This window comes from Argentina anserina, chromosome 1, assembly GCF_933775445.1.
Source record: "Argentina anserina chromosome 1, drPotAnse1.1, whole genome shotgun sequence".
NCBI lineage: Eukaryota > Viridiplantae > Streptophyta > Magnoliopsida > Rosales > Rosaceae > Argentina > Argentina anserina.
In genome coordinates this window covers 10488034-10504600 of record NC_065872.1, presented here as the reverse complement: position 1 = coordinate 10504600, position 16567 = coordinate 10488034, and the positions used below count along the sequence as shown (strand labels likewise).

Here is a 16567-nt window from a genome sequence, read left to right as displayed (position 1 = left end):
CTTAATATTATTAACAAACGTCCATTTACCAACAGTGAATCAGGGCAGGGCATGTGAACACACCGTTTCCTAATAAATGAACATGCCCCAGATGGCCAGATGTTATAATTACCAGCTGTCATGTAATTATAAGTATCAAAAAAAGAGGTCGTCGGAATTAAATACGCCATCCGAATTTCAGTGGTTGGTTAGGAACAGAGAGAAGAGGCGGTAAAGAAAAAAAAAAGAAAAAAAAAGAAAAAAAGACAAAGACTTGCGAGTAAACGTTTAATCGAAAGAAGACCAAGTGTACGTCCAAGTGTAATTATTACGTACCTAAACGCAAAAGTCTTGGTCTTTTTCATTCTTTGTCGACTTCTATTAGTCTCTAGATAATTCAAATGCTTGTACGAAGGAGCTACTGCTTGCTTGCGACTTGCGAGTCTATAAATCGATCGATACATTGGTTGATCTGAGACACGAATGTATGCATTCTTTGCTTCCTACAAATCTCTCTTAGGTAGTCGATCTCTTTGCTTGCTTTCTACACCAGGTAAACGTATGTCAAATTTCAATTCGTTGACTACAGTTGTGTTACTGCATGTATGCATGCACGCAGATCTACAAATATGCATGAGCCACTTCAGTTTTTCTATTCATACATTGCTTACATTTGATCAAAAAGAGCAAGTATATATACTTTCTAATTAAAGAGCTTCCTCTTAATTATACTCCCATTACTTGAATTTTTTTATTTGATATCGAATATATCTATAGTTGAAATTGCTATCGAAAGGTAATTAAATTTTAGCTTGGTCTCTTATTCTTTTTATTCGTAAGAGCCATTAGTTATTCTTATGTATGTACGACAATTTCAGGTCCATAAGATTGTCGTATTAGGGGAACTTGTATCTCTGCGGTTCAGCTTGTAGCGTTCATGACGGAGAAGATGCCTCCTGCTCAACATAGGTTAGTTTCTCAAATGTTGATATTATTTTGAAAGTAACATCAACTAAGGTAAGAGAAATGTCTCACTTACGGTTACACATCGATCTTATCCACTAGTTACATTATAGAATGTGCGAGGTTTTTTTTTTGGGTACTTCTTATTGCTAGGCTGCCTGTTTTTTTTTTATATAGTTTACATAGATTCATGATTCGGATGATCGGATGGACACGTCATGTGATACAAATGTCTTACCTAATACCTTTCCATAATTTTAATTCCTAAAGCTTATATTTTTGTTTGATACCAGTGAACAACAATTACAACCGAACGCACAGGAAAAGACACTGCTTCAGAAACTTCAAGATACAACGAGCTGGGATACCATACTTGTAATCTCATGTGTGATTGCAGTTACAGTTGATCCTCTGTTCTTTTACCTTCCGATCATTAACGAAGAAATCAAGTGCCTTGGAGTGGACAAAAATTTGAGGACTGCTGCTTATCTTTTGCGAGCAGTCACTGATATTGCTTTCATCTGGAACATTTTCTATCACGTTAAAAATGTCACCGAAGAGGTACAATCTAGAGCAAAGTTAATCAATAGTAATCCAAAGAATATTGAAGAAAAAAAGGATCCGAGAATTTGGTTTGCAAGGGAATTAGCTCGTAAGATGCCATGGCACTCGATTCTAATTGACATTCTTGCTGTTCTCCCTATCCCACAAGTAAGAGCGAAATCTGAAATTGAGTTTTCCTGAGTTTATTAACGGATCTAGATCATATTCAATAGCAATTAATTGCAATCTAAATCTGTACAGGTGCTAATGGCTGTTTTCTTCAAAATGAAAAGTTCCAAATATCTTGACCGAAGAAAGATAATTGATGCGTTTCTTCTCCTTCAATATTTTCCAAGGATTTATCGAATGCATCATTCGTCAAAGAAATTTAGGCAAAAGAAAGAAGTATGGATCAGAGGTACATTCTATTTTTTCTTATACATCCTCGCCAGTCATGTAAGTTTCGTCATTATTTAACTTTGTTTAATCTTTATTTTTGCCAATTAACAATGGTTCACCCTGAGGATTGGGCTGTGGCTCAAGAGTTCTATGCAAAAATTACTTCAAGAAATCACTAGCTCGTGCTAGCTAGCACATAGCTATAGCCTATAAACCATGTCCATTAATCCGATTTAATTGCTGTCTTTTAGGTGCTCGGAGCTTTCTGGTACTTTTTCTCCATTCAACGAAAGACATTATGTTGGCACCGAGCTTGTATGAAGCATAGTACAAGTGATTGCATTTTTTACTGCGATCAAGACATTTCTTCAAGAAATATGACATTCATTAGTTCTCTAGATGAATTTTGCCTTGTTGATGTTCCGGAAAATGTGACCACACCATTTGATTTCGGAATATTTCTTGATTCCCTTAAGAGTGGCAACACCGGGCAAATAAATTTCGGAAAGAAATTTTTTTACTCCTTCTGGTGGGGACTGCGAAATCTTAGGTTTGTTTGCACTTCACAATCTTGTCACATTTTGTTCTGTAATGTAAAAATATATATATAGTCCAAGTAATCTTTTGGCTGTATATATGCATATAGAAGTAATAGAACATTTGTATATAATAACGTTTGTCTACTAACATGAGTCTTTCCTTTGGTTAAAAGGTAAAGTTAACCTTCTATAGGTGAAAATCATGTAAGCCACCATCACATACGTACTTCTCATATGTTGCTGATCGTTTGCTAATTATCTTAATTTGCAGTAACTTTGGGACGAACTTAGAAACAAGTACCTATGTGTGGGAGAACTGTTTTGCAATCCTTATATCTATTGTTGGTTTGCTTCTATTCTTATATCTCATCGGAAATGTACAGGTTGGTGTATCTTCTCAACTAATTAATTAGATCGTGTTTTAATTGTTATTTATTTGTTGGCGACCAATAGATCGATGCTATTTATAGCTGAGAAAGCATTACAAATTTAGAATATTAATATCTCTTCAAGCAGCAGGGAGCATTACAATTGTGCTGATTGGACTTTTCTGTTCTGGCTGTTTTTGTTTTTGACATAAACAGACATTCATCTCTATGGCAACTGAAAAATCAGAGGAGAGAAGAAAAAAGCTTAACTCGACAAAGTGTGATCTACAACTCTGGATGGAGAGAAATGATCTTAAGGTGAACGAGAAAGGGAAAGAGATAGGGAACGAAATCGAGAAATTTGTACGAAAGAAATCGGAAAAAATCAAAGAGGCTGATGTGGAGAACATATTCAATATCCTCCCTCCGCAAAACCGAACATCTCTAAAACGATTTCTCTGCATGAAAATACTAAGGAAGGTTTGTATGTCCCTCCGTTTCATTTTCTGTATTAAAAAAGGATATGAGTATAGAAGGGACACTACAACAATATGGAGCAAAAACCACATTAATTTTTTTTGCACTATCAAGTGTAGGCAATAGAAGTCTTGCTACACTTAACAAAATTTAAATGTGGTATTTGCTCCACATTGTTGCGGTGTGGAGAGTATAGGTGCATAAAAACGGGTGGTAATCAGGTTATGCATGAAGATAGGTACGGTGATTATAGTTTACAAAGCTTGCAGGGAGCTAGAGTATGGTGATAATAGGTAAGTATAATATGTTAGGAATTAGTGGTATGAGGCACAAGTTGAATATGTGCAAATGCACAGGTAAAAGGCTAGTGGTAATAAATGGAGCGCAAGTTTTTTTCCAATAACTCAACATTTCTTTTCTTTTGTATACTTAGGTTCCCTTGAGGCTAAAGGGAGTCGAGGCTACAGAAAAGAAGCGAAGCCAAGAAAATAACACAAAGGAAGAAGTATATCAAAAAAAACAAACATAAAGGAAGAAGTGTTGACAAGCATTTGTGACCATCTAAAACCGGTGATCTATCCGGATGGTAGTTATGTCTATCGAATAGGAGATCCACTTGATCGCATGCTTTTGATCACAGATGGTTTAATATGGACATATAACACCACCAGTTTAAAAAGGAGTGCCAGTGATGGTAATACTACTCAAGATGAAAGCCAGGGAACAAATTCAACTTCCCAAGGGAAAGGATCATTTTACGGCGAAGAACTTCTGAGTTGGGCTTCTGATAAATCTCTGGACAATCTTCCTATGTCTACAAAAAATGTCAAAGCTCACGGAAAAGTAGAAGGATTTATTCTTATGACCAAGGACTTGAAACCTGTGGTCGAAAAATACAAATTCGAATGGCTTTCCCCTGATTCTCAGGTACGAAAGGTGGCGGCAGGTCAAACCATTCAAAAAGCATTCAGACAATTTAAGCAGCAGCCTAAGAAAGATCAACCTGATAAAGCCCAGCAAACAGAGACTTCAAAAGACCCTGATGAATCAGCAGCATCACCGGCCATGGAACTGGTTTAAGGAACTGGTTGTCAGTACTTGTTGTGTTGTTATAACGTTGTAGCAACCCTAGCCTCCTTCACGTAACAGAAGCCGGCCATTACCGCACTATATGTATTCATTTCAGAATCTAGACTTCTAAACCCTACAGATGTGCTTGTTTGAGATTGATTTTTAACAGAAGCTTTAAGGTCTTTGCAATAAAAATATAGGGGAGTGAAATTTGTACGCTAAATTACAATGCACACACCCTCCCATTGCTGAAATGACTATCTGAAATGTAAAGTTTTAATTATCACAACTCAAAAGTCATTTAGAGTTTATTAACAAGACAAAATAACACACTCGCTTAAATATATACACGAAACCATGCCAACTCCATCAATCCAAGAAACAATAAGAAAAATAATTCTCTCTTTGATTCATGACAAGAAAGATATAAAACCACGCAATATTAACAAAATGCGAAGCATGCTACAAAATAGATTTGTTCAACTTCAACAAAGCTTTTGAAGATCCTGCTGCTGATGAATTGAATGTAGAGCAAGTAGAACAAGAACAATGAGTCCGATCCTGAACCGATGACCCTGTCAACTTAGATGATGTATAAGAGAACTGGCACATATCCAACGGAGCAAAGTACATCGGCACAGGCAACTTTGATGGGAGGCTTGGCATTGGAGCTTCAAAACTGAGAACATTGATCACTTGCCTAATCGAAGGTCGAACAGTGGGATCAGGGTGGCAACACCATAACCCTACAACCATCAAGCACTTGATTTCCTTCTCATCATATATCATCCTCAACCTCTCATCAACAGCTTCAAGTATTTGGCCTTTCCCGTAGAGATCCCAAACCCACTCCACAAGCCTCACTTTGCTTGCTTCTGCTTTGGCTTCAACTGGTTTTCTTCCGCAACTGATTTCAAGGGAAACTACCCCAAAGCTATAAACATCAGATTCTTTGCTAGCCTTACCAGTTGTGACACACTCTGGGGCTAGATACCCCATTGTGCCTGCCAAGACAGTTGTTTGTGAACCCAACTCATGGTCTACAAGCCTTGCAAGCCCGAAATCGCCAAGCTTGGCATTAAAATTTGCATCCAGCATCACATTGCTTGACTTGATATCTCTATGCACCACACATTGCTCCCATTCCTCATGAAGGTACAAAACAGCCGAGGCCAAGCCAAGTGCTATTTTGTACCTCACCGGCCAACTTAGACTGTAGCTCTTTCCAAACAAATAGGAATCAAGACTCCCATTTGGCATGATCTCATACACAAGAAGAAACTCACCTTTTTCATGGCACCAACCAATTAGTTGAACCAAATTTCTGTGCCTTAATCGACTGATGATCCTCACTTCCGCCACGTACTCCTTTTTCCCCTGCTTTGATGTTCTAGACACTCTCTTCACAGCAACTTCTGTGTTGGATTCACTCAACAAACCCTTGAAGACACCCCCAAAGCCTCCCTCTCCAAGCTTCCCTCCTTCAGCAAAGCTGTTTGTTGCACGGCTTATTTCGCGGTAGGTGAACCTCCGAGGCCCCGTTCCTTTGTCAAATTCATCATCCATAGACATGTCATAATCGTCATCTCTGTTGGCAGCCTTCTTTCTCCATCTGGTTAACCAGAACAGAACTAGTCCGCAAGTTAAGACACCAAAACCAATGCCTAGACCAGCTGCCAACTTCACTTTGTTTGCTCCATTATTACTCTCCAAGCTTGAACTAAATGACCAGGACAGAATGTTGTGTACTTCGATCAAATAACCCGTGGCGGCAGAGAAACCAACTCTCACTTTCTCAGGCAACTCATTCCTCAAATCAACTACGTACGAAAGGCTACAATTCTCACCAGTGAATGTAGGATTTTTGGCGTAAGTTAAAAAAACAGTCAAATTATGGGTGATCGAGTTATAACTTACCCATGCATTTGCTACTGATCCATTTTTTATGGTGGTTTTCCATGTGATATTAGTCACGGAGACAATTGAATTGACATCAATCCCTACATGATTATCACTTGGATCCCACTTATCTTCATTGCTGTCAAACTCAATAGCAACAAATTTATTTTTGGAAGCATCAAAAGCAGTATCATAGCTAACTAGTGCAAGCAACCCACCACTAGAATTGGAAGGGAGCTGTGAATCAAATGGTGCAATGAAGAAAGATATGCCATCACCAGAGTATGACTCATCTACTGCTTTCATGACAAATGAAAAATGAGTGGTGAAGTCAGTGAGCTTCCCCGTGCTGGCATCCCAAAGGCGCACAGGTTGAGCGTAGGAAGTTCGACCGGTGCTACTAGTGAGCGGACCATCAACTTGATTCTTTGTTAGTTGTAAAACTCCTGATGAAGGAAATGCATCACCTTCGAAATGCAACTTATTCATATTCGGAGTAAAATTGCTAAAGTTGAAGGAAACTGACACAACATTTTGCAGAAGGTAAGGGAAAAGAAAGATGCTAATGAGAAGAGAGGGGAACATTTGTGTTTGGAGGTGTGAAACTGAGTTGAAGAGCGCCATTGTTACAAGGCCTGCATTTAGAAAGGAAAGAATTGAAGGAAGAAGGATATGCTTAGTTATTTGGATGGAGAGGCCTAGGTAGCTCCACTATATTGTTGTCCTGATTCAAAACTTCGTGTTCTTTATTAATTAACCAAGTCAGTACAATTAAAGGATATTCTTCTTGATCAACTCTTCTGAATTAACACTCGATCACATATTACAAAACACGCTTAAGCTGACTCTCTAAGGGCAGACTAATGTTTTGGAAGTATATTTGTCTGAGAATATGGATTCAAAACTTGCTAAGACATCATTGTGAGGCTGTGACGTCTGGTCGGCTTGTATTTGGTGCCGAGTTATATTCAAGACTTCCATGCTAGCTAGTTCTCCATAGTTTGTTAAAAACAAACTTGAGCAATCGAGGAAAATGACTATGTAACTTTCATAATGACGATGTACAAATTAAACAGGTGAGGAAGTAATATATAAGAACGAGATCGACAAAAGGAGCGAGACAAAAGTATCGATCAAGGCAGGTCCAGGAAAAATATAAACAAACGATCATAGGAGACCTGGCAGCACAGAATTCTCTGTTGATGTTTTCAACCAAACCTCAAGAACATCGCCGATGTCGCCGTCCTAAATGTAGTTTTGAAGAAACGTCATGGCAGGATATTGACTTATTATAATAACGGCCGGCCGAATAAGAATGATTGAATTGCCAGAAAGCAAAAGCTTAAGGGTCAAGGCAGTAGTCATATATACTTTCACATATCAAAACCTCTTCTTGTTGGCCGGACAGTGATGCACATTTGAACATCCACCTTACAATTGCTTAAAAATCCTTTATAACTAACGAAAAGATATAGCCATTTTCAGTTACCATCTCAAAGTAACATACACGTTGTGGCCGATTCCTGATCGTTTTGTTATAACAGTCGGGTGCTAACATTTGTAGTACTGAACTATAAGATGAAGCAATCTTTTTGTCTGAAGATGCATTAATGATCAACCATAACTATGGTTAGATGTAAACTTGCAAACTAACCATTCTTCTCCGTTCTTTGTTATGTCCCTTTCTTGGATAGGAGGGTGTATTCCTTTTTGTCTTTGTATTTCAGATATTTCTTGTTCTAGATCTATTTCTTAGTATCATCATTAGCTTTTTTTCATTTCTTGTGTTTTAATTACCAAATGAATCCCTTCAGCTCAAATAGATAGATTTCAATATCTACATTCACTGTGAAAGCTTTGAACCATATATTTTGTAACGTAATGACTGGCCAGCAAAAGAATGTCTCAATTCTCAACTAGGAAATCAGAGTTGACCCAGAATAGCTAAACATTCTTCACCATATACCACTAAATAACGAGTAACGTTTCATAATTCTAGGAGACTTGTGACTTGTCATTGTTAGTTGTCAAAATCACAATCATATAAGATTGAAAAACTAAGCAACAACGGCAGAAAAATAAATACTAATATTCTGAAAAAGAGAGAAATTTAAGAAGCTATATAATTTACTATATATTAGACGCGCTATAGGTGTTACTGTTCATCAGAGAGCCCGTGTGTTTCTGGTAATTTACGTTGTTGCCATGGGATAGGTTATTGACGTGCATGCCCTTTCCCTTGCCAACTGTTGCTCTCCTCATCCATCATGCTACTGCCCCTATGTCTTTTTTGGCCAGCTGTTTAGTTTATGCAGAAAATGATGCGATAAGCACTCCTGCCTCTCTTTCTCTTAGCATTTCCCTCAGTTCCCTCTTCATCTCCAACCAAACCCCTAACTACTAAACGGCCATGTTTGCTCAAGACATAGTTTTCGATCGGATTCAAGAACGGCGTGCGCTTCTGGTATGTTCTCTGATTAAAAAAAACAATTCCATGCGTCAGCAATAGGGAGAGCTTTGTGACTCATTGGTTTACATAGAGGCGGCTAAAGAGTTTGTTTCTGACTTTCTGTGAGTCTCCCTGATCGAAAGAGATAACAAAGAAAGTAATTCAAGAGGTGATTCTGGGATTGAGATTTCTTCAGTAAAATGCGAGAAAAAATTGATTGATTCCACAGTTTCTCTAGGTGATTTTAATTGGGGGATTCGACTGAATTTTAGTGCACGAAGCTTTTGGGTAATGAAAATGAATCTGGGTTCTTGAATTTTGCTAAGGTTTTCAATTTCTTTTTTGAGATTAATTGATCGAAAGAAAATTTCAGTTGTTTTGTGCTTTTACTTTTGGTTAAATTTCATGTTTCTTCACCTCTCCAGATGCTTTTATCCTCTTCTAATGGGGAGCAAAAGAGAAGGTCATGTGCGTTTTATCTTCTATAATCGTCATCCATTGTTGCATTTTTTTTTTCCAATTGGAAATTTGAAAATTTGAGTTCGGGTAAGCTTGAATTTTGAGTGTGAATGTTTGGAACTTACTGATATTTGATTCTAACATAACTGAAGGAACTTCATCCAACAAGCACGTTGGACTAAGTATATGGTGATCGATTCCAGTACAATGACACAAGACCACATCAAGAATAATTTGGATGAATTGACAGTGGAAGAGGTAATATCTTTCATTCATTTCCCTTCAAAAAATTTATGTATACATATTTGTTGATATGCATTTGTATGGAATTGTTGTATTCTACTTTGAGTTCTTTTTTGGTTATATGGGGGCTTCATGGTGTCTTATTCATTTATGTTGTTGATTTCATCCTCCAGTGTTCAGTTTTATCTTCTGATTTATTTATTGGTCATCTCTTCTTCTTTTTTGCAGGTTGTTGTCTTTGATAAATTCAGCACTGTGATCACAATTAAGGAGGTAGGATAACAAACAAAACTCAAATCTAATGGCATTTGCTCATTTCTTTGCCTACCTAAATTAAGTGCTTACTTATCAAACGAAATGGATATCATTAACCTCTCACAATATTAGTTTTTTTACCCCTGTTTAATTCTTCTTTCTTCAAATTATTTGTTTCATTATTATATTATCTTTTTACAGTATCACTTAGCAATTGCATGTTTGATTTCTATGAAATTTTCTTTTTTTTATCTTACAGGAAATAAAGGAGCATGTTCAAAATTATAATGAAGGTTCAGTTGATTTAACCAGACTTGGATCATTTAATCCTCAGAACTTGAGATTCGTTTATTGCCAAACTCATACTTAAGTATTGTTTGTGGATTTGAGAGTTTGAAATCTAGCATACAAAAGTTTCAGTCTTGATTTCTTATTAATTGATATTGCAATACTTCCATTACACTAACTATATGTATGTCAATAATTAGTCTTCATTAATCTCTTTCACTGTGAATCAATCAATAGAAATCCTTTCACAAGTTACAGATTTGAAAAGAATTAGTAATTACTATAGAATTACATATTTTGGGTTGGGTTATCATCAATTTTTTTCATCTTCGTAATCAAATTCATGTTCGGTTGTGGACTTTTTTTTTTCATTTTTGTACTCAGTTCATTCTGTATGTATGTTCAGGTCACTGCTTTTGGAATAGTTTGCTGGTTAGCAACTGCATTTTGAAGAGGTATATATCAGTTGTTTAGTCTTCTTTGTTATTTACAGTTGGTAAGCTGCAATTTAAAGAGGTATATCGGTCGGTTAGTCCGCGTTTGGAATAGTTCTTTTTTGAGTTCACATCTTATTCATTTGAATAACAAAGAAAAGAACAAAGACTTCAGTGTTGAGTTCTCTCCTTGCTTTCACAGCAATAATGGAGAATTGAGCACAGAGGCGGCTGATTCAATTACCCGCCACCGTATTCCACTTCAATCCAACCATGGACTTAGAAAGGTACTGAATTCAAGATTGATTCTTTCACAAATCTCTCTTTGTTTTGTTTGTCAATCTACAACTTTGAATTTGATGATTTGTGACTACAATGTGGTTTTTTGTTTTTTCAGGTTTGTACTTTGTAATATTCCCTTCCAGAAAGTTAGTGCATAGGCTATTGGAAGTTTATGATATTATTATGGTTTAGGGCTGTTTTAAAATCTACCCTGCCTTACAAAAGGTGAGAACACATAGACTACTGAGTCTATATTTTTCTATTTTATGGTTGGTTTTTTTTGTCATTTGCTAATTACTGCCTATGTCTTTTGCTTTAATTATATCAGATTCAAAAGGTCTCATACTTTTGATAAAGAGGAAGGCAGTGGAGCCTTTCATTATGCATTTGAGAAATGGAAGAAAGAGTTAGCTGTACATATTTATTTGAGAAATGGAAGAAAGAGTGTGTTGTACAAGATGACAGATTTTACTTCATCTGGAGGGGGCTGCATAGTCGAACTAACTAGAGGAAGATTCAGATTTAGACTTTTCAAAAGGTTTTATATGCCACTGCGGTGAGTATTTGCTCTATGCTTATCATTGACTGGAATGCTACATATGAGTACTATGAGAAGTTGAATTTAAAGCATGGCATATTATCTTTCAATGGGATATCTATGTGTCCTACTTCCGGAAACTACTCTATATTGTATACGTACTTGATATGTTATGCTCTAAAATTCTTGCAGGGTAATGCAATCGACATTCATGTGTTATGCAAAGGCTTTAATCTGCTTGGCATGGGCACAATTTAGAGGAATTATGAAGCTTATGTCAGTTATCCAACTGCTACCTTTTATGAAGCTTAGTTCAGGCAATTGTTAACTATTTGCTACTGTTATCTACTATGATATAGAAGTTGTCAAATAATTTTGAGCACTGGAATTCAAATGTATACGTAATTGCATAGACATGATTTTGCAATATTGGATCCTTTGTATGAATTGTATCTAAAGTTTCCTTCTATATCCCTCTTAAATGTAATAAACAATGTTATACAATAGATTAAACTTCCATTTTCATAGCAAGAATTGCCAAAAGTTTTATATATATTAGTCCATCTTAAATTTATTTCTAGGCAAGTATTTTTTCCTTAATCCGCAGCAAAGCGCGGTCATGTTGACTAGTATATACTGTACGCATGGTTGCTCACTTGCTCTGTTTTGAAAAGGAAGGACCGAAGGAGTAAAGCTAATAAAACTTGCGCTGGTCTCAACGTTATTCCAGACTCGGAGCTTCTAGAGCTGCAATCCACTGTGGGCTCATTAACTGGGCCTATATCGTATGTTACTGAACTGGAAATGTAATATGGGCCTGCATATCAATTGCTCTCTCTCTCGCTCTCTTTTTTTTCTTTTGAAATTCGTCAATTGATCCTTATTTTTTGGGTAAGCGGCGTAACTGCATACGGTTATCATCGTCCTTACTGAAAATATTATTAAAAAAGAAAAAAGAAAAGTACATAACGAGGAACTGAGGAAGGGTCACATGGAAGGGGTGAGAGAACTTTTATGCTATTTTATGTGTTTGTAAGGTTTTAAGTTTATAATTAGTGCTTCTTTATTGCTTTAGTAATTGCACTAAACTGGAGCTGATCGAAAATTTACTCCAATTGTTGTTTCTCAAGTTTCTCCATTTGCAGATTCATTCCTTGTTGCCTATAGTAATTGCACTAAATTAGAGCTGATGCTGATCGATATGTACTCTACATCCTCTCATTCTTAAGTTTTAAGTTTATAATTAGTGCTTCTTTATTGCTTTAGTAATTGCACTAAACTGGAGCTGATCGAAAATTTACTCCAATTGTTGTTTCTCAAGTTTCTCCATTTGCAGATCCATTCCTTGTTGCCTATAGTAATTGCACTAAATTAGAGCTGATGCTGATCGATATGTACTGAACAGCTTCTTCTTTAGTCTTTAGACTCATAGAAATAGGTATTTTGGCATCGGCTACACTAGAAACATAATTCTGTCCTCACCAGTTTCAATACCATCATCATTATTGCATAAATTAAGCAAAGAAAATACTAGCTCTTCTTCTTTATCTCCTTTTTCACTGTCATTAGAAGTGTCCTTAATGTCCTTGAGAACTAAACCCTTCTTCATGACGAGCAGATGTTTGGAATTCGAATTGAAATTGGAGAGGTGCTTAGCTACGAACCTGGGATTGTTGATCAGCGCATACCACCCTTTAGAGGCACATTTGAATCGCATCAGAGTCTTGGGAGGCAGAGTTAACAGGATTTCCTCCACCAGATATTCACCAACTGCTGCCATGTCTGCCTTGCTCTTCCTCTTCAACTTTATTCAATTAAAAGTTATAAAAGAGCAATTTCATTACATAGATCACAATGATACTACTATTCATAAACACAATCATCACCAATTATTAAATGATATCAGATCTAACCATACAATTACGCACCTTAGTCCTTGACCTGAGAACTAGAACAAGATGGTGACTTGAGAGAGCGGGAGAGAGAGAGAGTCTTGAGTCTTCGGAGGCAGAGTTAACAGGATTTCCTCCACCAGATTTTCACCAACTGCTGCCATTTCTGCCTTGCTCTTTCCTCTTCAACCTCATCAATTATATGAGAGAGAGAAAACCAAAGTCATTACATAGATCACAATGATACGAGTATTGATAAACAAAATCATCACCAATTATTAAATGATATCAGATCTAACTAAATTGTCTATATACGCACCTTAGCCCTTGACCTGAGAACTAGAACAAGAAATGGTGACTTGAGAGAGAGAGAGAGTGTTGAGACTTGAAACAGCTTCTGAGTTCTGACAATGGTGTTTTGCAATATTTTTTTTTTCAATAAGGTATATATTATGTATACTTTTCAACCCGTATGAGTAAATCAACAGTAAACATACATCGCATGTAAAGGAAATATGTCAAATAACATTTAAAGACAACGTACTCATGTGACACTAAGCAACCCATCTGTTACCCAAAATCATTTAAAACATGGGTACTCATGAGACTGAAGCAACCCATCTGTTACTCCTTATGCAGTACACCGACAGACACTGGGCAACCCATCTGGTTACCTAAAATCATTTAAAACATGGGTACTCATGAGACTCATGTACTCATCTATTACCCCTCATGCAGTACACCGGCAGACAGAATAGAGCTTTAACTGAATCGTAAATGACACCCAGCCAAGGCTCGTAACCGATTATTGCTAACACGTCTGAAGACAGAAAACACATCCAAAGACTGAAAAACACGTCTGAAGACAGAAAACACGTCCGAAGACAGAAAACGTTTTTAACAAGACTCAATGTTAAAACTACGTACAATAACAATCCACCCATGTTATTGTACTACAACAAATCGACTCTTACTCAAATAAAATAAATATAATTGCCAAAGTATAATTTATTTGGAAATAAGAACGTAACAGTATATAATATAACAACCCATATATATGTATTGTATTTACCATTTATACACATACACAACCCACTATATTATATACATGTCATAGTTCGATATTTTTAAGAAAACTTAAATATGAGTCACCGCCAAGGATAGGCTCGTCATAGTGAGATTTACTCAGATTCACCATAGTCCATAATCACAAAAATCTTTTCAAAATCATTTATTAAAATAGCGTTTCACTTACCCATGAACCGTAGACTATCAAGTTCATGTAATTTAAACCAAAACATATTTTTTTTAATAATTTTTATAAACTAGTGATGCAACGACTATGGTGACAACTCAAACTAAATTTAATAATTATAATACTCTTCGATCATGATGATCATTGTAAGGTTTACTCACTTTATTTCCCGCGTGCAACTTCCACGACACCGAAAGTGATTCCCTCACTCGTTTCGTCGGTCACCTAATAGCATGATAAAATGCTTAGAAAGCGATTTTAGCACAGCTAAATACTGTTCATAAAACATTGTTTTACATAACACTGTTCATGTTTACTGTTTTACTAAACATTGTTTAGGTTCACTGTTTTTGCATAACACTGTTGATAGTTACTGTTCATTAACATTGTTCATGCGGCGCCACTATTTGCCGACCGCAACCAATGACCACCAAATTTCACCACCACAATCTAAATACCATTCCGAACAACTTTCTAGTTCACCACAAAGTCTAATTCTGAGCCTAAACACTTCAATTTAATAAAAACCGAAAAGCCTAAATTTAAAACCTAGGATTTCGTTTCTTCGATAATGACCAACTTAATAATATCAGAGAACTCATTGGAAATTAGATATGAATTTTTCGGGGTATTACAACCTGGTCTTTGGATTTCAACAAATAAACTCAAACCTTTCGTGAAACATCATCAATACAAGTAACAAAATACTTATGCATACATAATGATTCTTCTTTCATCGGGCCACACACATATGAATGTACAAGATCTAGAATATTTTCTTTCCTAGTGAAAGTCTTTGAAAAACTTTCTTATGCTTACCAAATAAACATAATCGCAAGAGTTTAGTGAGTAACCTTTGGCGACAAAAATTAGCGACTTCTTTGCCAACAACTACAGTTTTTTCTCACTCATGTGGCCAAGACGTCTATGCCACAAACTTGGAGAAGATTACTCGACTGCATTCAGCTCACTCTTGCATATCTTTCTATAGGTCTTATAGAGTGCAATACATTTTTCCTCTGGCAACTACAAGAGATTCATTGGTAAGCTTCCACTTTCCATCACCACCATGATTAAGACGTAGACCAAGAACATGTCTCACATCTTTCAACAATAACTGACAACCCACATATGTCTGCAAGAAATATCTCCAATCCCAGCAATATTGGAGTAGTTGTCATTGCCCATCTTCACTTTACCAAAGTCACCTGCTTTGTACGTAGTGAAGAACTCTACGTGAGAGGTGGCATGAAACGAGACTCCAGAATCAATGATCGATTGAACTTCAGAATTATCTACTAGTAGACATTCACCTCCAAGGAACTCACACTCATCATGAGACACCGCAGCAGCAACATTGTTTGTGTCCTCATTTTATTGATGAGTAGCATCTTCGCTCGCTTCTTTGAATTCCCGTTTCAATTTGTTATAATTTTTCTTCATGTGATCTGGAAGACCACAATGATGACACTTTCCGTTGAACCTTGTTATGGATTTGCTCATACTCCTTTCGTGACCTCTGGGTCATTTGCTCTTGCTCTTTCCTCTCCTCTCTGCAACGAAGAATTGACCATTTTCTGCACTTGATGAAGAACTCCTTCTTGTTTCTTCGTTCAACATATTATCTTTAATATTTTCCATAAATAATACACTATTAGGAGCAAAGTTACTTACAGTGACAACAAATGTCTCCCAGCTATCTGCTAAAGACTCGAGCAGCAACAACGCTTGTAACTCATCATCAATCTTCATGATCATCGTGGTTAATTGATTGAGTACACTATGAAAGTTGTTGAGGTGCTCGGTCACTCGAACGCCTCTCCGATACTTCATGTTTACGAGCTCTTTAATAAGAAATTTTTTTTTAGCAGTAGTCTTTTTCTCAAATAAGGACTCCAGCTTCAACCAAATCTCATGCGCGCTGGTTTCATTGGCAACATGGTGAAACACATTATCGTCCACCCATTCACGAATATGACCAATGGCTTTGTGGTTCATCTTCGTCCAAATTGCTGGTGAAATCTCACTTGGCTTGGCATTGTCTCCTTTGATCAGCTCATGCAAATATTTGCAATAGAGAATACCCTCTATTCTAGGCTTCTAGGTAATCCAGTTGGAGTGGTTGAGTTTGATCATGGTACTTCGTGATTCTTCCATTATAGCAGCTCCCAGTCAGAACCAAGAGCTCTGATACAACTGTTGGGGAATGCGGAAGAATGAACTGTAGAATGGAA

General features: G+C 36.7%; 3 protein-coding genes across 3 annotated transcripts; 2 read left to right on the top strand and 1 right to left on the bottom strand.

Moving 5' to 3' along the window:
• Positions 1 to 467: 467 nt before the first annotated feature.
• On the top strand, positions 468 to 3851 carry LOC126787360 (cyclic nucleotide-gated ion channel 1-like). Its single transcript, XM_050513261.1, has 8 exons — positions 468 to 532; positions 858 to 948; positions 1236 to 1653; positions 1747 to 1941; positions 2136 to 2434; positions 2695 to 2806; positions 3008 to 3271; positions 3702 to 3851. Exons 2-8 carry the CDS (start codon positions 917 to 919, stop codon positions 3795 to 3797), a joined length of 1416 nt encoding a protein of 471 aa, XP_050369218.1. The 5' UTR covers positions 468 to 532; positions 858 to 916; the 3' UTR covers positions 3798 to 3851.
• On the top strand, positions 3806 to 4348 carry LOC126787350 (cyclic nucleotide-gated ion channel 1-like). Its single transcript, XM_050513252.1, has one exon. It carries the CDS (start codon positions 3893 to 3895, stop codon positions 4346 to 4348), a length of 456 nt encoding a protein of 151 aa, XP_050369209.1. The 5' UTR covers positions 3806 to 3892.
• Positions 4349 to 4801: 453 nt separating this feature from the next.
• LOC126796206 (L-type lectin-domain containing receptor kinase IX.1-like) lies at positions 4802 to 6979 on the bottom strand. The gene has a single exon (XM_050522970.1). It carries the CDS (start codon positions 6860 to 6862, stop codon positions 4802 to 4804), a length of 2061 nt encoding a protein of 686 aa, XP_050378927.1. The 5' UTR covers positions 6863 to 6979.
• Positions 6980 to 16567: the final 9588 nt, after the last annotated feature.